The following is a 23,084-nucleotide window of genomic DNA, read 5'->3' as shown; positions in this document are numbered from 1 at the left end:
TGTATGTGCATGTGATGGTAGCATGAGCCACTGTTGGTGAACTAGACACAACAGACGGTTGTTCTTTGTTTAAATCCAAGTTTTGAGCTTTGCATTGAAACGAGTACAATCTAAAAAAGGTTGTTATTCTGAACCGTACAAAAGTTAGCAGGCTGCAAGTAAGTCATTTCTCTCATCAGCCACAAAGCTTGTTAGAGGTGTGAAACCACCAACACTGCAGGGGGGGAAATTCACGGTAGGCTGGGGATTTCCAAGCAAATGAGTTATCAATTAGTACATTTACTCCTACAATGAATGAAAATTTTAGTCATTTCTTGTCCAAGCCTTCGCTGGGGGAAGTAAGTGCAACAGTGTAAATGAGCAATTTATTTGTCGCCTCATGTGACGATGATTCTTAGATAAGGGGGCAGGGACCTCAACCTTTCAATGGATTGGGGTTGATCAAAATGATTCACATAGCTACTTGTATTGTACGCCCTGCAACCTCAAAATAAATGTAGCAGCAGTCAAAAGACAAGATTAGAAAAGCTGGCTTTAACTCTCTTTCTGTTGCTAGTTGCTGGTTTCGTTGCTTCTGGGCTTTAAAAAGTGAAAGAAACCAATAATTGTCTTGGTGCTTTTAATTTGCTCTCACTGGCCTTACATCTGACCTCCACCCTGCAACTTTCATTGATGCGATGACATTCCAACACTAGATCAAAATAATTTATAAAGTGTAAACAAATGTTATATTTTCAATACATTTAATGATGGATAAGTTATTATATGGTAACTAATGCTTTGAGCAAGTGTAATGTTAGCAATATGTTCAATCAGGGTTGAGACTTGCATAAGTTAAGATTCAATGTGTGAGTCTTAATCCTTGGGAAGAAGTTCTGAGATGAATCAAATGATTAAAGGTTTATTTCGGTTAAGACAAGATCAGTTGTGATTCTGTGTCCGGCGGGACAGTAAGACTCTGCAGGTTAAGGACTTCAGAGCAGCGAAGGGGGATGATTATTTATAATAATCCCTCCTAATTTAAATAAATAATAAGACCCAACACTATTCACTATGTACGTTAAGTTACATAAGTACAGAGAGAGAGAAAGGGTTGACCAAACATAACTGGCCGCATATAAAATGTAAATGTTTGAAGTGTTTGCTGTGTGTTTTGTTGCTTGTTACTGTTATGGTTTTTGTTTTTAACTCTGTAAAGCACTTTGAATTGCTCTTTGTATGAATGGTGCTTTATAAATAAACTTGCCCTGCCTTGCATGGAAACTCCAGATAGGATACCAGATACATAACCAACAGTAAGTCACAACAAAGCTATCCTGCTATAACTGATCAATTTTAGGACAATAATACAATATAATATTTAGATATCTGAACTAAACATCCTTAAAGGTAAGTGCAAGGTTATTGTCAATAGGGCCATAAAAAGGATTCATGAATTACTGATGTGGTAAGTTACAAGGAGAGTCTGTTCAGAGCACTTATTTATTTATTTTCAAATGTCTATTCAAATTTTTCATTAAACATATTTCTTTAACATTGGACTTTTTATGTTGGTGGTTTTGTGTCTCTCCAGTTCACAGATATGATTTTTCTGGTAATGACTGTGATATTTTAAACCAGGACAATATATTTTTACATCATTATTTCATCCCACCATTGTTTTTAATGTAGAAGGCAGAGGTGCGGGGTGTGAAAAAAACATATACATTGAAACTACAAAGTTTTTACCACATGTTTACAAAAAAATATATAAATCTACAGTTTTCAATTTATATAAATTATAATTTTAATTCCAAAATTAAAACAACACATATTTTTTCTTTCTGTTAATCCCCTTTCAATTATGGAATAGTAATAGTAAAGTCAGGATGTGTAGATGTGCTACATTGCCTATCTGCTGAATTAGCTCTATTTGTCATACACCCTGGGACACAGTGTTTTAGTGTTTGAAGCCCAAAGTAGGAACTCTGGTTAAAGCTGTGGCAAAGGTGCAATATCACTGCAACCAAAACTGAGCCATGTGAAATGTTTATAAAAACTAAACCGCTGACTTTTTCCTGTTCTGTTTTACACACTGTTTCAGAAGCACTCACCCACATGCAAGCCTCCAACCGGACTTTTGAGATGATGGTCCAGAGAGAGATGCTTCCCTGGACAGCTGCTGACCCCACCAACCCATCAGCCCCCGCTGCCTCCACGCCCACACGCTCTGCATCAGGGCCTGGTGCCTGTGCTTCCTGCTGGGGACAGACTATTTGGTCTGGATAGGGTGGCTCGGGGAAATCCACAGAGCCACATTCATAGGCCGCCAAGGTCACCGATGCTATGTGTGGTCCCTGAGAAACAGAGAGAGAAAGACAGAGAGGGAAAAGAAAAAGAAGTGAGAGTTAGAGTGGGAGTAAGTCTACCTGTTGGAAGTGTTTCTGAGTCAGGGGAAGACCCCTTTGTTTTGAACGTAGGTAGAAAGTGACATCAAATACTGAGTGACAAACAGTCAGTTATGTGTAGGCCAGAATCTAGACTGTCTCTCCTTGGTTCCTACATCAGTAAAAGTCATTGTCTGCTTTTTACTGTTAGCTGTAGGGGTGAAAACTCCCTCTAATTTCCCTTCTAAATGAGCTTAATTGACCATTAAGAAACGAGTAAACACAACTAATATTGAGTGTTTTCTGCTAAAAGAGTGCTTGTTTACTAACCTACATGATGTGGCTAATCAAATCATTCATTTGTTTTAAGCGCCTAAGGGTTAGTATTGAGTTGCTGATATACTCAAAAAAACAACACAAAAATATTGTATTTTCTTTCAGTAAAACTTCATTTATTCAGTATTAAATTTTGGTTGCCTCTTTTGAAAGAAATTCAAACAGTCACATGGTATTCCAATAAACTGCATGAGGATGTGGTCAGAAAACTGTTTCTGTTTCTATGCCAACCAACTCTGAAGAAAAAAATAGAAGAGGAAGATAAAGGACAATAAGTCAAATATTATTTATTAATTTATTTATAATTAAATCACTCCTGTTCAAAAGACTTTCTAAGAAGTATTAAAATATAGATAAATCTTGATCTGTTTTGTACAACTGTCTTATTTAAAAGAACTTATCTTCATATTCAAATTTAGAGTCAAAATACAAAATCTACTTCAGAATATAATTCCAATAAATCTAAGTAAATGGAAAATAATCATTCAATTTTGTTCTGTCAATACAGGATGAGCTAAGTGCCAGGGGGTTAATGCACATGCACAAATACACACCCCCACATATACACACACACACCTAATTTTAGTAACATGCTGCATGTGTGCCTGCAGAACGGGGATAATACAGAGTGATAACAAATGAAAACAGAGCAAAAGGAAAAGAAGGCTGTTTTGAATATGGGCTGACTTCAGACAGATTTTATTGATGTTTGACCGCTCCTGTTATAAGAATGACACATTAGCATACTTAAGAACCCGCTGTCTTTGATAAGGCCCACTCTGCTTTAGATTTAAGGCTCTTGTTTATTTACCCGTTTCAATGAGACTTCCAGTGAGAAAGCAGAGAAATCAAAGGACGGGAGAGAGAGAAGCAGGTTGGATTCTGGGTGTGTTGAAAGTTCATTGAGCCGCCAGCTTTGTGTTTTTTTACTTGGCAAACTCTAAAACAAGTTATCACAATATCCACAATGACGCTGAGTAAAAAAATCTGAAGGCCACACACGCTCAACAAAATTAAACTAAATAACACAGAGACCAAAATGAAGACATTAAGAGGTAATATCTAAATTTCAACACATTCCTAGCATTATGAAGTAAAAGTACCTGCATGGTTCATTGAAATCTCCATTCTCTGATTGTACGTCTATTAGTTTAAACTTTAAAAATAGAACATTACATAGATTTCACAAAATACTACTATTAGGAACAAAGTGAAAGTATAATGCTAAACAGAACACAGCAGAAAAAATATTCAAACAATATTCTGCTCAGCCTGCAGGACACTCAGTGTAAACATGCAGGGGGTGGTGACTTGCATCCTGCGTCACATAGAGAGTTGTGTTTATCTGAAGTACATTCTCATGTATATCTTTGTTTAGATAAACCAACAAAAACATAACCTCAAAAGATTTTTTCTAAACCTAATGTGTGCATTAACAACTTGGACTTTAAATCGAGAAAAGACCCCTCACCTACGTGTCACCTTACACAGAGATGATTTTAAAATTCATCTGTGATCATCAATATATTGAGATTCATTTCAGCATTTGCTTTTTGTGACTAAACTACTGGCAAAACTGCTGCTCCAGTTAGACTCCTTCAAGTAATTCTTTATAATGCCTCACCTGGAAATAAGTACAATTTTGTATAATGACATTTTGATGTACTCATTTCTATATAACTACAGAAATCAAATACAGGGGCCTGCTTTCTGAAACTGATGTAGAAAATGTATCACAGATAAAATCATGATCTTTTTCTTAATCCTAACAAGTATTTTTGTGTCACACACGGAGACGCAATTTCTTGGGTGAAAGAGAAACATCTTGGTGGTGATGGTCACATGGCTCCCCAAAGCAGGCACAGCATCATCATGCATAACCACTTTCATCCAGACAAAACAGCATGAGTTAGGGAGTCTCATATGTGCTGCACTAATCAATTAATTATTAAAGTTTGTTGCCTTAAAAGAACAACATCCTGTTGTACTAATGGCTGCTGGTCATTCTACACACTGGCTCATTATTATTAGTGCCGCACGATTCCGTAAAACTGGGATTGTGATAATGGTGGACAATATTGTGATTATGATAATTGATGAGTAGATGAATCGTGGTGAAATATTTTTCATTTTTTGAATTTAGAAAATACTAAAAATGAAGATTGTACAGTACCGGTTCAGTACAGAGCAGCACTGTGCAGTGTAGTTCTAGTTTGTTTTTAAAAATGTTTTGCTTCCAGTTTTTATTAGTTTTAGTGTTAGTTTTAGCATTGTAAACACTACATCAATACATATTTCTAATACATATGCAATAATACATGCTATTTATTGGAATGTAGGCTCATATACTTTATGCCATAAGTCAGTGTCCCAATAGGGGCGACCAGTTAAAAAAAATCTGGACAAGCCCCTACTTGTTAATGCAGATCTTGTTTCGGATATGTCTTTTTACTTTGTTCAGCTACGGATGACCCGAATCCCTCCCCGCTATACATTTCAACAAATCACAATCCATCCAGATCATCAAATAGAGGGGATATCCTTAAATTGATTAGAATGACAGTGTTGTGGAAAAAAAAGGATGACTTACATTTCTTCACCATTTATAGCAAAAAATGATCAGGACAGTGTTTGGTAAAGCAGCATGCTTTACTTGTGTGTGTCAGTCAGAAGGTGAACAAAAAGCTGCCTCGGTATCATAAATGTTTCAGAAGAAAATCTCAAGCAATCTTCTTAAATGACCCTATACACAACAGAATATTAAAGGAATAGGGTTTCAATTTTTGGTTGTTATAGGTCTGGCAGTGAAGAGACGGACCATAAGGGAGGTGTGTCAGTCAGGGTTCTGGGGTCAAAGTCAAAGACTAAAAATATTGTGGCTAGATTAATGGTGCAGCACAAATTATCCTAATAAAGTTCAAACTAGTTTCTGTGAGTTCAGTGTTTGAATACGTTTTGAACTGAACCGGATGCAATCAGTAGGGACAAAGGTCAGGTTGATCTGCATTTCCTAGGAACACACTGAACAAAGACCTGCATGGATCTGAAATAACAGTGATGATCAAACAAGTCAGGAACACAAGTGTGATCCCTGCAAATAAAGGCAAGTCCATGGAGAGAGATGCCGTGTGTACTCAGCCTGTTCTTTGTGTTTACACTCATGCGTATGTTTGTGTAGGAAGGGTGCTCCCACTGACGCACAAGGGGGCAGTTTGGCATTACGCAATGTAGCACAAAAGTGATCTGGCAAAGTTGGGGTGGGGCCAAAACTTCCGGAGCTTCATGGGGCAAGGCAGGACAGTATAGGATGTGGGAGGGCAGGACAGTGGCGTGTGAGGCAACAGGAAACAGCCATGTCTACTCCCAAGAGCACTTGGTTTATATGACACAAATAAGTCACTCTATTACACACTATACACACAGTGTTATGAGGTAGGCGCAGTCTCATTTGCATAATAATGTGGAACAACACTCCCTGGACATGAAGAGGAAATATCAGACACTTGTTTTTCTTACAAAAGCAGAAGACATTATGAGAATCTTTTGTGAATCATGGAGAAGTCAAGAAACTCCCAGTACTGACCCAGTCAGCTGGATACTCTGCGGACTCATACACTCCTCAATGACTCCTCAGTAAGATCAACCGCACACATACGCACACTTCCAAGCTCACAGTTCGCCCGAGCAGAAAGTTTGTGTGGCCGAGTAAGATTATGTTTCTTCCAGCTCTGTCTCAGGTAATGTGTGTTTACTAAACACACACAGACAGCCTGCCAACCGAGAGCATTGTGTGACTTCAAGTACATGTTCCCTCTAACGCTGTGTCACTGCCTCTCACCTTACACAAAAGCCCAGTCATCTTGTGTTGTTCAGGTGACTCACCCGTCATGTGCAGCCCTACCCGAAACCTACATCCAGGTAGCTGCTGTCAGCCTCATTCTGTTTCTGACTTAGTGACACACACACGCATGCCCACACAGGGACACATTCACATTTCATCACTTAGGAAAGACTAGAGGATTCATTTCAGAAAGAAAAATACAAAATAAAAAGCAGAGGAAGTATTTTTTCTTCTCTCTGAGAGAAGCCTTTGTTCCACCTTATACATTGTGTTTACTTTCAATAAAGCTGTGGTAAGGGGATACCTCTGTGTGTTGAAATTACAGTTCAACCTCCTAGCTGCGCGATGATGCTCACAGCCACTAAAATATACATCAGCAGTGACAGAGGTACTAAAATTCTCTCTCTGACCCGATGGGATTTACAATGGAGGCGACATTTCTGGCATTCCTGTGGGGACCTGCAGAAACCAACGCTTAGTCTCCAAAACAAGTGGGATCCCCACTTCTGGGTTTGTGTGTATCCACAGAGACTTAACACACACACACACACACACACACACACACACACACACACACACACACACACACACACACACACACACACACACACACACACACACACACACAGTTTGAATATGGTACATGCCATAACATGGGCTATTTAAGGGAACAGTCGCTAAACTTAAAATGGTTAATCCAGTTTTTTGGGGGGTCATATGAGGTACTTGTTAATATTAAGTCACAGGGGATGCTGGTCAGCTCAACCCCTTTGCCATGAAGAACTGGAATGGAAGCTAGGATATCAGCCGCTGCAGACGGGCTCTACCACATAGTTCAGCTAATTCAAACAAACTCCAATCAAAGCGATATTCTCTGTGTAGGTGTACTCTCAATTTGGAACCTTTTCAGCACTTTACTTTGCTCCTTACTTTATCTAATTCTGCATATGATAGTGACTTAACACGAATGCAATTAACTAGAAAACTCCCAGGTTATGACTTTAAACTCTGCCCAAGTGATAAGGATTCATTGGCTATGAGCCCAGCAGTTGGTAAAATCACATGAACGGAAAGGAGCTTCCCCTCAGTCACAGCGGGAACAAAGTGTGCCTACAGAAGGAGGATGTGAAAGCTGGTTGGCAAATAGCTGCTGCTGAAATGAGCTACTGGCACACCACTGACTTCTGATGACTCTTTCTGGTCCACAATACAATCTACGACACTGGTAGACTTTTAAGTTTTTAACATAGGGCTGGGCAATAAATTAATAAATTGGATTTGTGAATAAGAATGATCTAGATTTTCTCGCACAATTTCTCCATTAAACTCTACATCACCACACCCACACCTGAACCTTAAGAAACAATGACAGGTAACTAATATTCACAACAAGACAACGGGATAAGAAATAGCAACTTAAATGTCACATATGCAAACATAAATAAATGCTTAAAGTGCTGTAAGTAGTAATTAGTAACAATTATCATGTCTTTAATTCTGTGACCGATCAAAGGCATAGTGTTAATTTCCTTAACGAAAAATTGTGACAACATACTGTATGTTCGTCAACGACCTTTTTTCGAGTTAGACGAGTTAGTTGGTTGAGGGGTGCAGTGTTCGCTTGGTCACTTACCCACAACAAGTGTGCTGTCTGTACAAACTTTGATCGCCTCCATTCATCTTTCTAATTTTTCGCCTCGAGCCTACTCAGGGCTGCCACAATAACACACTTCCGCTTCCACATCCGAGATGCCTGACACCTGTAGCTCTGCTAAGTACAGTGTGTTTCATCCCATTTTAAATGTTTTTATCTACATTGTATTTCAAGCAATTTCTTGCTTTTAAGTATACGCTACAGGAAAGCAAACGTTTTAAGTCATCAAGGAAAATTTAAGTTTTTTTATATTTCAAGATTTTTATTGATTTTTCACATTTTAACAAAAGGGACAAGACGAAACAAGACAAAACAAAACAATAACAGCGCTCTTTACAGTAGAAAGACCACCGAAAACAACTGGTGGTCAACCATTCGGACCAAGACATATAATATTCCACCATCCAAGCTAGGGCATCCTCCAAGACAGACAAGAGAACAACAAGCAACATTGACAACAGTTACCATATCAGTAACAGAATAATAATAATAGTAACTAAGAATGTATATATGACATCCAAATCTGCTATAGCTGCACTATACCAAAAAAAACAGAGAACCCCCCCGCCAAAGAAAAGCAAACCTGAATCTAAGTCCTATGCGTCAGAGGGTGACTCCAGTTGAAGACGTAATTCCCCTTTTTTTTTTTTACAATTTCCTGGAGGTATGGGGGAAAATGGAATATGTAAGTTTTAAGTAATCTGTGCCACAGTAATGTGCCTGCGATTTCGACAACATTGGAAATGAGGGAAACCCATAGACTGTATAAAATATTGACGTAGTATCCGTGACGTCACCCATCTGTTCCTGAGCGCTGTTTTGAAGCCAATCGACGGCGGCAGCCATATTGGAAATGCGGAACACAATCAGGCAGTGTGTAACGTAAAGGGGCGGAGTTTGAGCCTCTTAGCCAACAGCTATGTGTTCCCGTCCAGGAGTCAAGTCAGTAATGTCCATATTTGGGCAAAAACTCGTAATCTTAATATCTTCTGAACTGTCGCATTAGAAAAAAACTCACCCCCTTACAGTGTGTGCCGATAGAGAAATTAGCTATGTAGAGCCAAGCCGTTTTTTGAACTAGGCTGTAAACATGTTTATTAATGCTGCAAAGATCGTCTTTTTTGAATTGGTGTCTATGTGGTTTCCGGTGTTTCTGCAGCCAGCCTCAAGTGGATTCTCGATGAATTGCAGTTTATAACACTTCTGCATGGGCTTCATATTTTGAGACCGGAGGTTGCCGCTTGGGGAAACCTCAGTGTCTTTTCGAGAATAAATAAAGGTTTTGAATTGAATTTTCATTGACGACTTTTGCTCCTACCAGCGTTTTTTTTGCCACTATTACCGTTAATAGCTCTGTGTCTACAGCTTGATTCATTCCAGTTTGGGATACATTAGACACATTCAGTTATATGTTTCGAAGCTTCGATCAATTCCTAATCATCAAAGAAGAAGATGCAGTTCAGAGCGCTGTGAACTTACAGTCCAGTCCAGTGCGCCTGTCACTGCAGGTACATTTAAGGAACATTGTAAAAGTTTAATACAGTCCTTATATTGTGTGTTCATAGCACTTTTATTGGATACCAGAAAATCAAAGTACAGTCATAGTGGCCAGTGTCAGAGAGTTTTCTTTTTACTTGACTTGGATTAAGGAACACTCTTCTATATTACCACTTTTATATGTGTGCATACAAATCATGTGGGAAATTTAAACAATCTCTTATTTACTGTTTTTGATCATGAGACACTGCCAGATGCAAACCATAACCATCACAGCCACCACTCATGGTGTGGAATCCTCTTGTTAGTCCATGGTGGCAAATGTAGCCCAAAACCAGACATTAATGGGTGACCAAAAACTGACCAGTTCTCAGGGACCACGACCACAGGACGCTCCAGTCATTAACAGGTCGCTGTGGTTGTCAAGGGCCATTTAAGCGCATTAGACACGGTCGGGCTAGCATAACCTGTTAACCGCTTCTTACAGTGGGAGACTGCTGCAGGCGAAGCAGGACAAACATTAGAGGTTAGTTTGTTATGAAGAAGCCCTGGTCAGGATCTCTGAGGGAGGTAAGAGAGCGCTGGACTGAGGCCAGTGATGGAGCAGAGACGAGAGGAGGGGCAGGGACTGTTTAGAAGTGGGTGGTAAACACACACACACACACACACACACACACACACACACACACACACACACACACACACACACACACACACACACACACACACACACACACAAATACACAAATACACACAGACGCTGACTGAGAGATGGTGGAGGTTTTAGGGGCTGGTCCCAGTGATTTATCCATGTGGTTTCACCAAATGACTTTATGCTCAGAGACTTCTCCCTGACTAGCAGACAGACACTGTGACCCCCCACTGAGTGATTATACATCTACGAGAAGACACTTTCATTACCACCCAAATGATTTGAAACAAACTTGATTCAAGGACTTTCAGTAAATTATCTCACACTGCAAACATTCTGAGGAAAATTGAGTGTAAATTAAATTTAAAAATGTTGTTACTTTTGCAATAACTCTACTAAGAATGGGTGAACATTTGAGTCTTTCATAAATTATCACTACGGATGAATTTGTTCTGGTGGTAACGAACAAAAAAACATATTTTTCCAGTGAGTTTTATATTTTTCCTGCCAAACATAACTGATGAAGAAGAATTCAGTTGAGAAGTGTTGGTGGACATTTTTTATACAAAATCTGACCAAACCCAAAATTGTTTTCAGCTTGACTTTGAGAATGTGTAGCGACACAATAATATTCGATGGTTACATGAGGATGAGGAATTTTAAATAAAGTTGAGTCATTTGCATTTACTCTCTACAAAATGAAAAATAATTAACTTTAAACAGGCAATAAAAGGAAACCTTGATGTATTTATGTATATTAGTTTTCAGTCATTCACATTTAGAGGTAAAGCCAGTCAATGAATTCAGTTAAATTTTACAGTTGTGCTCACAAGTTTACATACCCTGGCAGAATTTGTGATTTTTTTGGCCATTTTTTCAGAGAATATGAATGAAAAGAGAAAAAACTTTTTTTCACTCATGGTTAGTGGTTGAATTTTTTTTATCAGCATCTGTGTTTACTCTTTTTATTTCATAAAGACAACAGAAACTACCCAAGAAACCATAAATTCTGCCAGGATATGCAAACGTATGAGCACAACTGTATATCACTCAAAGAAAATCAAGGAGCTTGTTTAGGGGAAAATCTCTCTACCATTTAATTTTAGATTTTATTAGATATGATTCTCTGTATGGATTGTGATTACACACACTGTCTTTCTTTAATTCGAGTAGTTCAGATATATTGTTAAGGGAAGCGTAATTGTCAAACTATGGAAAATGTTCCCTGATATCAGATCCTCTCTTGTGAGGGTTTCCTGCTTTTGTCTTATATAGGTTGTAAAGTGTGTGTCTTTGGTGTTAAACCAAAGACACACACTTTACAACCTATACAACCTTACAACCTGGGAGTTGTGCAGGTAATTTTATAAAACACAACACCTGATTGTAATGCCCGTGATTAACAAACTTCACTTTAATGCTGTAAAAACAGAGCAAATACTTGGATGACAATTAAAAATGGCAAAATGGTTCATTGCAGTGTGTATAATCCTAATAATAAAAAACTAACAAAAAGGATTCCCTACTAAATCTGATACATCTCGTATTCTTTTAAAGTATAAGTTGCACGGACCTCCCCTAAACTTCATAGTTTCTGGTCTTCCATCTTTGAGACCTTTTCTGGAATATGTGGCACAACAATAGACCCCTCTCCACTAATTTCACTATTCGGAGTTGCCCCAGAGAATGCTCCTTTTTTAAACATGATGGCTTTTTGTTCCCTTTTGGTGAGGTGGCTTATCCTATCTAAAAGGAAGGACCCTGTATCCCCAACATATAGCTAGTGGATAAGGGAGGTCATGTGTCTTTTCCACCTAGAGAAAATAAGATACACCATCAGAGGTTGTACCAGGACATTTTTTAACACTTGGCAACCATTCCTATCCTATGTTGAAAACATGGCAGCTGCCAACATGACTCTGTTATCCCATCTTTACTTTTTTATTCTTATGTCTTTATAAATGTATATTTTTTTATTTTTGTATTACACATATATTTATATTTTTTGTGTGCGTTATGTCTGTATAGATGTTTCTATTTAATTGTCTGGCTGTGTGCTTATTGATGATCTAGTGCTGTGGGAAAAGGGAGTAGGACATGTTTGTTTTTGTCTGTGATTGTCATATGTTACTGTTGTTGTTGGGTTTTTTTTATGTAAATGTTTTTTGTGACTATATCTGAAAAATAAAAAAAGTATAAGTTGCACTAGATGAATTACATCGAAGCGTATTGGTTGTTCATTCCTTCCTTAAGTAATTTTCAGCTGCCAAACCAAACCACTGCAGGGAAACATAAGCTCTGACCCTGTAATAGTTTTACTAGGATAAACTGGAGGCTGATGCAGTGACCGCACAAACACACACGGACCCACCTGAGGGTGAGTGATTTAACCTTTGTGGAAATTTTCTGAAAAAAAAATGCTTCAAATATCCCAAATACCTGCAGTGTGCCAGCAGGGCTCTGGTTTGGTCTGGTCAGGTTTGGCTTGTTCTGGCAGCGTTACTGGTTTCATTCCAGACTGGCTACACACTAAGCTCACTTTGGCCAGAGATTTGCTTCCTGTGGGCACCATGTGTGTTCGTGTGTGTGTGTGTGTATTTGAGTAGTTATTGTACTTGGTATTAACAGGACTCCCTGGGCCTCCAAGACACAGACAGACAGACGCATGCCTTGGATGGCTGGAGTGTGACAGTTAAGACTGAGATACCATTAAGCCCCTGTTAACACATCTCTCTGGTATTCAGCTTTAAAGGAGATAGTGAAGATGACTAAGACTGAGGATAGCTGGGTAGATCCATGTCTCCAACCTTGTGAGAAAGAAATGTAATTACCTGACACGGTGAAGACCACAGTTTTGACTTCCTTTCTGCTAAAGCTCTTTCATGAAACTCAAATTTGAACCCAAAGTCAGAAAATTCCCAGAGGAAGCAGCTGCAGATCCACAACTTACCCGTGTGAAATTCCCAACCAACATATCTTTATAGTTTGTAAGTAATACTGCCTTTTCTGTAGAGTGGGGATCAAATCCGTGCGATTAAGTTCTGACACTCTATCTAGATGCAGTTAAAAATTGATGGCTTCAAATTAAGTTTAAGAGGAGCTGGAGTTAGAGCCAGAGATCTGTTACTGCCAGCCAACGGTGAGTCAAGAGTAGCTTTTCACCTTTTCAAAGAGCTACTGAACTTGATCTTGATGTGTCACCCACGTTACGGCTAACATGCATGTGAGGTATCAATTCTCACTTTGGTGGAAAGAGAAGCGCGTATGCTACGTCCAGTCATGTTTGACTACAGAAAGTATGTACAGTGAAAGCAAGAAAGCTCTGAACCGGTAACTTGCAATGTTATTTTATAGAGCAGCAGAGTAACTATTTAAAAGACTTCTGAGTTTAGAGACAATATGCTCATCAAATGGGCTCTGAATCACAAGTTTTCATAAGGATTTGATCTCATACCAGTACTCAGGGCAACAATAAAAATATTTGCTGCTATTGCCATGAGATTTTTTTGTTGTAATGCAATCAAAAGGCCAGCGATTCATACGGTTGTGCTCATAAGTTTTCATACCCTGGGAGAATTTATGACTTCTAGGGTAGTTTCTGTTGTCTTTATGACATAAAAAGAGTAAACACAGTTGTTTGATAAAACATTTTGCTTCACCTAACCACTAACCATGAGTGAAAATATTTTTTTTCTTTTTAAAATTTTTCTTTTCTTTCATATTCTCTGAAACATGGCCAAAAAAATCACAAATTCTGCCAGGGTATGTAAACTTATGAGCACAACTGTATACGTTGACTTCATCAATCCAATTAAAACAATAATTCACATTCATATAGGCAAGATTTAGTACCTAAAATAGGATTATGAAATTATATTAAACCAAATTTCCCCAAATTTCAATGAAAGAAAAAAAACTTTTCCTTTTAATTTAAGGAAAAAAGACCTTTGGAAAGTACCAATATATCATTAGAATTATCTTAATCATAATGAAAAGGATCAATGTTTTCATTTTGTATGAATGATACTAAATTGTTGGGATTCAAACTGGTATATTGATCCAAACCTACAGACAATAAAAGTTATTTTAATTAAACCTTAATGTGTATATATACAGTCGTGCTCATATGTTTACATACCCTGGCAGAATTTGTGTTTTTTGGCCATTTTTCAGATAATATGAATGCTAAGAGAAAAACTTTTTTGTCACTCATGGTTATTGGTTGGGGGAAGCAATTTTTTTTATCAAACAACTGTGTTTCCTCTTTTAATATCATAAAGACAACAGAAACTACCCAAGAAATCATCAATTCTGCCAGGGTATGTAAACTGATGAGCACAACTGTATATACTGTAAACTGAGTCCACACCCATTACAAATTAATCAATATTCCTATACACACCCCGACTGTTATCAACTCTATGCAGAGAAAAAAATATATCTTCAATCAATTAGTTAATTGTTTTAAAAAGAACAACAAAAAAAGTAAAGACTGGTGGAAATTGAGTCAAGACAAAGAGACAAGCAGGAGTGTGTGAGTCACAGCTCAAGCAAAGCAACCAAGTTTCTGTCTATGAGAACACGAAGGTGCCCCATTGTTTGGTTCCAGGATGTAAAAAAGCTCATCAATGTAATGCCAGGCAATGGTCAAGGTGAGGTAAGGGGTAGAGCAATACACACACACACACACACACACACACACACACACACACACACACACACACACACACACACACACACACACACACAGACACACACAGATGCACACATCTCACATACACTCCACTCCTTTGTACGACGTCCTGGCATGCTGTGACCGAGTTTCCCTCACCAACATTAGCTTGTCAGACTGTAAATGTGTGGGCAGACTGCACTTAACTGTACAACGGCACATGAGCGGAAAACTTGAAGATTTTTGAGCAGTCGTGTGTTTTTTTTCTGTGTGTGATAGCAATAACACTGCAGGGACATTCAGTGTGTGGAAGCCATACTCTCAGACCTGGTCAGCACTTACAGCAATAGTTGGCGCTAATTAAGGCTGTACTCTTGGTAATTGCCAACAGCCAAAACTTAATTTCAGGGGGTTTGCTGGGGAAACACTGTATATTCTACACAAACCTCCTCTGCAACATATAATTTAGTGGTCCTAAAAGAAACTGAATATAGAAAGCTACAGAATTTGCCTTTATTTAGATGAGCTCCTGGTTTGTTTTTTTTTAAAGACAAGGGACTGTAAATCATGAGTCATACAGCACAACAAACATGGTTAAATGTTGAATGATTGTTGTTATGTTTTCTCGACATTCAAGCTCCTCGAAAGACACAACGTGCTCACCTCTTTCACTCATGAAACATCTCAAAACCAGGAGGGAAAAGGGAAAAAGACTTCCCTTGTTGCTATTATGTAAACAGCAACGTGCACGGCTTCAATTATAATGACTTTAATGCTTTGTTGCTGTTGATTTAACGTCGAGCACAACAATTTTCATGCTGCCCATAATGACTTAATGGCAACAGCCATTACTGAAAGTAATTTAATGGTAGATGACTCAGATGAGCTCTCTTCTAAAATATTTACAGCATTCCCAAGCTTTTGAGAGTCATCGCGAACCCTTCTCAGTTAAAAGAGGATTTATGGAGGGCAGTGACACTAGTTGTCGCTGGAAAACAAACACTTAAAACATAAGTGGGAGATGAAAGCGAGTCCCACTCATAATTGTGAACCTCATAACAATTATGGGGGATACATGCGCAGGTGCAGGACTTTCAGTGTATGTATGTGTTTGCCTCGCCTCCACAGCCCCTGCCGAAATGAGATCTCTCCAGTGTTCCTGTCTGATTTTATTGTTTTCATGGCCTGTATTATAAGCACCCACCCACTACCTCCTCCCTCAAAGCAGCTGGATAAAATACACTTGATGGTGTGCCAAGAAGTGTGCTTTTTTTCTTCCTGTACGCTTGAGTTGCAGGGTTTTATCTTTCCCTAATAACCAGTCCTGTCTGGGTACAATGATCTCCCGCAGTCTCAGCGGGATGCAAACACAGAGAGGAGACACAGGGCACCAATTGCCCATGTCAGGGAACAGGAGAGCTGCCACTTCTGCTCTGGTTTCATTGACTGGGATGGTTTGCATGTTACTGGCCATACATCCCCCTCTACTGGTGGCTCTGCTGTACTCTCACATACATGTTGACTCGTTACCAAATATTCAAATTGTTGTTTCAAATAGTGTGTTCATTCATGTATTTCAAAATGTCTAAATACAGGCTAAAATGGCAACCAAATTCCTGAAACTGGTGGCCAAGTTACAATTTTGGTTTTCCCAAAAGTAAACAAACATGGAAAAAATTCAGAGAGGGCAATAACTGAAATCAGCACATCCTTCTTTAATTGGAATATTTCAACAAAGAATATATTGTCATGATTATTATTTTAAAAATGTCTAGTTATGGGGCGCTGGTGGCCTCGCGGTCCAAGCGCCGCACATACAGAGGCTACAGTCCTCGTCTCAGGGTCGCCGGTTTGATTCCCAGCGATCAACCATTTCCTACATGTCTTCCCCCACTCTCTTCTCCCCACATTTCCTGTCTCTCTTCAGCTGTCCTATGGAATAAAGGCAAATAAGCCAAAAATATAACAAAAAAAAAAAAAACTCTATTTATTTGTTTGGTTTTTTTAGCCTTTATTGGATAGGACAGCTGAAGAGAGACAACATGGGAAGTATACAGTGGGTGACGACATGCAGCTAAGGTCATGGCTGGGAGTCAAACCAGCAAATGCTGTAACAAGTGCACAACACTGTAGTGTCTGTACATGGGGTGAGCTCTTAAGGCGCTAGGCTTACTAGCGCTCCCGTCACAATAAAAATCTTAATACTTGTAAAAACATTTTGCATATAGCCAGACGTAACTCATTTTTCTTTGCATGACAATGTCATCACGTCAGGTCAAGGTGTAAGAATTGAGGTCAATTGTAGTAATAATGGGAGCAAGTAGTGATGCCACATGCCAAAACACAAAGGCTGTTTTCGAAACGGCCTGCTACATACTACCTACTAATGTAGTATTCAGTAGGTACTGCCTACTACATACTGCGTTTGAATTTAGTATGTAGTATGACAGTTCTGTTTGATCTGGTCTGTTGGACGCTGGGTCAGACGTCACTGAATTTACAGTTCCGGAATGCAGAAGTAAAAAACGGCCAAGCTGATAGATAAACTGCTTCTTCAGCATCACTCATGATTTAAAAAGTTAAGTGGTTTATATGTAATTTAATAATTTTCACAGCACATAAAAACTGAGTTCCCCCCGTCAAAAAAAGAAGAGAAAAGAAAAAGCAGAACGAGCGCTGTGCATTGTGGGAAACGGTACGAGAGTCAGACTGGTCTGATGCATACTGAGAAATTTTCTCGAATCAGTACGACATCTGGGGAGTTTTGGCATACTGCAGATTTTGCTGTTGTTCACATACTACTTACTACAGACTGAATTTTGACCAAATCAGTACGTACTGCTAGTATAGTAGGCGGTTTCGAAAACAGCGTGAGTCTGCTAACTTGCTCAAGCTCTTCGGCCATTAGAGCAGTTCAAGAGCCAGAGCATGACTCTTTACTTATGGTAGCATGAAGAAATCTGGATGTTTATTGAACTGCAATGCTGTGCTGTCGCAAAAAAAAATTCTGTTTCTGATTACATCAGAAATGCTTTCAATATGGCCAAAGGGGCTGATTACATGATGTTGTAATCAAAAAAATGTACAGTCTTGGTCCCAGAAACTGTTCTTACTGTCTGTTCCAAAGGTCATGTGGTGAGAGAAAAAGGTCTTAAAGTTTGCTGCTCCTTTTACTTGGAACAAAGAACAAAGAACTCTTAGTTTTTTGTTCTCACTGGATGCTGAATGGTGATTTTGAACAACTTGCAAGTAGATGGGTCTCACTGGGGATGTTCTGCCTGATATCACTGAGGCTGATCTTCCCAAACATTTCCTGTTTTCTTGTTATTTCATGTTTAATGTACTTTAGTTGTGTATGCTTGATTATGTTTCTTTGTATAGCTGCTAACTGTCGCAGGAAACTTTGTTAACTGTACTGCTTCCTGTCTTGACCAGGGCAATCTTGAAAAGACATTTGTAATCTCAATGTGTTCCTCCTAGTTAAATCGGGTTAAATTACAAAAGCAATTAAAAAAAAAAAATAGTAACAGGTTGTGCACATTAGCCAAAAATCATTTTCTGGAAATGGTTTGGTCAAAAAAAATTTTGGCGCTCCTACAGTCGCCTACACAGCAAGTCATTTTTACTTCCACCTTAGAGAAATACTGTCTACCACTGGTAATGACTGTTGAATGAAATCAGGGAGAAGAGCTGCTTTTAGGGAATTCAGCACACAGCATTATCAATCAACAACACTGTTGTTAGAGGTCAACCGTTTTTTTATATAAACGGGCAATGCAAATAATTAGAGAGCAGATTGGCTGATGGGCGGTGTATAATGTCGATGTCATGTTTTTGTTGTTGTTTGTTTGCATTTCATAAATACAACAGCTTAATAATAATAAGATTCATTATTCAATGCACATAACAATCTAATATACATGTCATCTTAGCCAGTAAAATGTGTTAGATGGATTTTTGATGGAATAGAAAATACATTGTGTCGTGCCATTGGTTTCTGAACATGACTGATATTTATATCAGATTATTTTTTGACCTCGTAAACGCACATATCTGTGATGCATATTTTAAAATGTCATAAATCGGCCGATTAATCAGTCTGTCTCTGATTGTGATGTAAACTGTAATAGAAGATCTCTAGTTATCAGAACAGGGATAAAACTTGGTAACATCCAGGGACCACCTCCGTGTAATATATTTGATGGCCAAAGGGTGAGTTAATGTTTCCATGGGGCAAGGCTAAAACAAAATTCTGTATAAGCAGTAAAAATGTGTCATCTTAATCCCACAGGGGTAAACAACAAGAAACCTTTCATCCAGAAGTTGTCATCTTATTTAAGTCATACTTATATACACACATACTTTTTTACACCTCGTTCACATTGCGTGTTACTTGTTCACTTTTGTTCTATTTTATGTTTATATGTCTATGTGTGTATGTGTTCCTGTTGGCGCCTCTTGGTCAGGTCATGTTTGTAAATGAGAACTGGTTCTCAAACGTTTTTACCTGGTAAAATAAAGGTCTAATACAAGTCAACACTCAGAAAAGTGTGACCACAAACACAGAGAGTACAGGATAAAATCAAGACAAGAAGTTCAATCCTTTAAAGGAGGAAGAAATAGGGCCGACAAATGACAACAGATGGGACGGTGGGAGAAGTCTTGTGACATCACACGGTCACATGCTATGTCATGTGACAGTCGGTAAATAGACCTGATGATATACTTGCCTTTTCCTACAGATATTCAAGAACTATAGATGTAATGTAATGAAAACTACTAGAAAAAAATCCTCTTTTGTATCATCTTTGCTAGTACAAGGTGATATAGTGGTATCCAATGTTCCTCAAGGGATCTGTTGTGAAGTCCTTATTTTGAAAATGACAGAAAACAGAAAACTCTCTTGTGTTTCCAGGCCTAACTGGCCAGAGAGAATAAATACATAGACCAAAACTTTCATCTGAATAGAACTATGTATTCGTATTATCAATATAACAATATGAAACATTTAAAAGTATTACTGGAATGACCTGCAATGATTTTCTAGTTTGTGGACATCTAAAGACCACTGGCTCCCTCTAGTGTTTGTTAGTAGTAATGAATTGGGTAAATCATGTACACAGCTAATAAGCAAATCATCACTCAATTCTAATTCTAATAAACTCAAATGATTGTTATATAGCTCTATTTCAATATGCCACATCGGAAGAAACTGGATGATCATGCTAGATTATGTTGAAAATAAATGTATTATTTGCAGAATGTACACAACGGCACAATGAGATCTTCTCTTGTGTTTATCGACTAAATATGTCACTTATCATGAGTATAAAACAGTACTTGTAGCTCAATTCCATTAAAAAAATACTGGTATGGGGCGCTGGTGGCCTAGCGGTCTAAGCGCCCCACATACAGAGGCTACAGTCCTCGTCGCAGGGGTTGCCGGTTCGATTCCCGGCCGGTCAACCATTTCCTGCATGTCTTCCCCCACTCTCTACTCCCCACATTTCCTGTCTCTCTTCAGCTGTCCTCTCAAATAAAGGCAAAAAGGCCAAAAATATAACTTTAAAAAATAATAATAATAATAATAATAATACTGGTATGTGTTGATTGAATCAACTTTGTGACTTTCAAAGTCCCATGGCTAACATAATTTAATGTCTTATTTTCTATAACTTTGCCTTTGAAAAGTCTTAATGAAGACAGTTTACTGCCACAGAAAGGAAACTTCACCAGGTAAATGAACCATGATTGATCCTGGTAGTGATTGTGAACAGTGGAAACGTTTGATATAGCTCAACTTTATTGAGCTAGCTTTTCTTTACTTCCTAATTTTTATAACACAGTGACAAATTAAGTTTGTTTGTACATTTATTTTTACTTACGTTTTTGCTCCTTGACTTTCTGTTATCACATTTCAATACAGCTGTTTGAACTTGACTCTTGTTTGTGTTTATTAATTTCCAACAAAGCCTCCGAGGCGGACCTCTAGCCCTAGTATTGAGCCATATGACACACATTTTAATTCAAACCTAATTTCATAAGTGTTACACAAATCTTGCTTAAAGACGACCAAAATGATGAACACATTCTCATCAATATTACGATTGGTTTTCTGTCATGTAATTAAATATATAAAGGGCTGGGTATTTGCAAGAGGCCTGTCAAACAACGCATAAATTGCGAGGCATTAAAATACTTTGCGAAACACAACAGTGGGATTTTACAACCTAAAATGTTTGTAGCACTGTCACAGCATAAAGAGCATACCATCATATGCATACAGTAAAACTTAAAATTAGAGATAGACGGATATGATTTTTTCAAGGCCGATACCGATACCGATTATTAGTAGTCAAGGAGGCCGATAACCGATATTTGGAGCCGATATTCATTTGTAGTAAAAGGGGAAATATTGGAGTCAAAATTTTGAATAATACAAACTCCAATGCTTAACTTCATTTAAATTCCTTTAAGCATATGTTTATTGAACAGCTTTACAGATTTGCAACATGTTAAAGTTTTTTTTTTTTTATCTTAGACAGTAGACATCTTTGTTTTAAAAGTGTAACACAAAGTGCAGGGAGCTCCCAGGTTCAGCAGCATGTCTTATAAAGTTAAATGAAAACTTAAACTAATAAATAGCTCTGTAAAGATTTCTACAGTAAATAAAGTTTTCCAAAATATCAATATAATTGAAATGTTAATCTTTCACTTATCTTTGTTTTATGGGGATATTTCAGTGTTTTTGAAGTGGGGTTGTATGAGTTTTAAATCACTAGTAATTGTAGGGGCCACAACAGATGCTGCTCAGCTCAGCCCCTGTGATGAGAAACTGCAGGAGAAATGGAACGCAAGCTAGGCTATGGTTTCTACAGACGGTGTCATTTCTGCCACATGATTTAGCGAATTTTGAAAGATTCCGACCCGAGCACTAACTTCGTTTAGGTGTATGCTCTTGGAGTTACCTGGTGGTGCGGCTGCATTAGAGCCAAAATACCACAGTTTTAGATTTACCTCTTATCGGCCATCAGATTTTTTAAAAATGGCAGATGCCAATATGCGGCAAAATGCCGAATATCGGCGCAGATAATCTGTCTATCCCTACGTAAAATGAATGCACATTATGTGTTATTGAATTGTTCATACTCCTTGTAATATTCATCATCAAAGGACTCCTTTAAGGGTCACACCAACTTGTAGACTTAAACAGAAGCTGTAGAATTTCTCTCCCAAACTGGTGTACCTCCCTGGTGGTGCACTTGCACACTTGGGTAACTTTTTTTTTCAAGTTGACACATGAGTAAATCAAACTCAAAGGCAATTTAACACCCAGATCCACTTCATTTCTCATTACACGTAGAATATTAACTCGTATGGACAAGAAAGAAACAGTTTAAGGAGGGTAAGGCTAATATAACAAGTACAGGCATCTTAGCCAATGTTCTGAAATTGTGACCTACTTTTAAACATTGACCCAGTCCTCGAAACAGGACAACATGTCTTCTGGCAGTATTCACTGATCAGTCACCACAGAATATCTCCTACTTTATGTTATCAAAAGAAGTCACAACATTTCCATCAGGACTCTAAGATGTACTAAATCATCTTAATCCTTTAAAGACATGAAGGTGAAGTATTTCACTGAAGTCAGTTTTGTTCTGAAGGTTTGGGTTCACAGTTGAAGAGAGGAAGCAGAGGGTTATCTTTACAAACAAATGAGGTTGGGTTAGTAACTCAGGCCAGTGTTATGCAACACTTTCATTAAATATGAAAACCAGCTAATTAAGGCCTTTTATCTTTAAAGTAACACATGATCCTCACTTACTGCAAAATGTCTTTTAAATCCATGCCTGATCAGTAAAATAATCTAACATGGGACAAACAATAAAGCCATGACACAGTTCAGGTGTGATTGTAGAAGACAGTAATAAAGAGTCATTTTTATTAGGATGCATGTGGGGTAAATTGTTTCTTAAATAATTGTTGGAATACCCACACAACAACATCATGCGTCAACAGATCTAATTCAAAAATATCTGCACCAGTATCGGCTTTTAAATATC

At 38.2% G+C, this 23,084-nt stretch overlaps 1 protein-coding gene across 5 annotated transcripts in view; it reads right to left on the bottom strand.

Moving 5' to 3' along the window:
• LOC117813093 (vacuole membrane protein 1-like) overlaps nt 1-23,084 on the bottom strand; it is an 81,177-nt gene that overhangs the window by 46,653 nt on the left and 11,440 nt on the right. For all 5 annotated transcript variants that reach the window (XM_034684169.1, XM_034684172.1, XM_034684173.1 and 2 more), the window contains one exon: nt 2,094-2,336. In XM_034684169.1, coding sequence (XP_034540060.1) covers nt 2,094-2,336 — 243 coding nt within the window. The remainder of the gene's footprint in view (nt 1-2,093; nt 2,337-23,084) is intronic.

This window comes from Notolabrus celidotus, chromosome 5, assembly GCF_009762535.1.
Source record: "Notolabrus celidotus isolate fNotCel1 chromosome 5, fNotCel1.pri, whole genome shotgun sequence".
Lineage (NCBI taxonomy): Eukaryota > Metazoa > Chordata > Actinopteri > Labriformes > Labridae > Notolabrus > Notolabrus celidotus.
The sequence above is the reverse complement of the archived record's forward strand: the minus strand, read 5'-3'. Positions and strand labels throughout refer to the sequence as shown.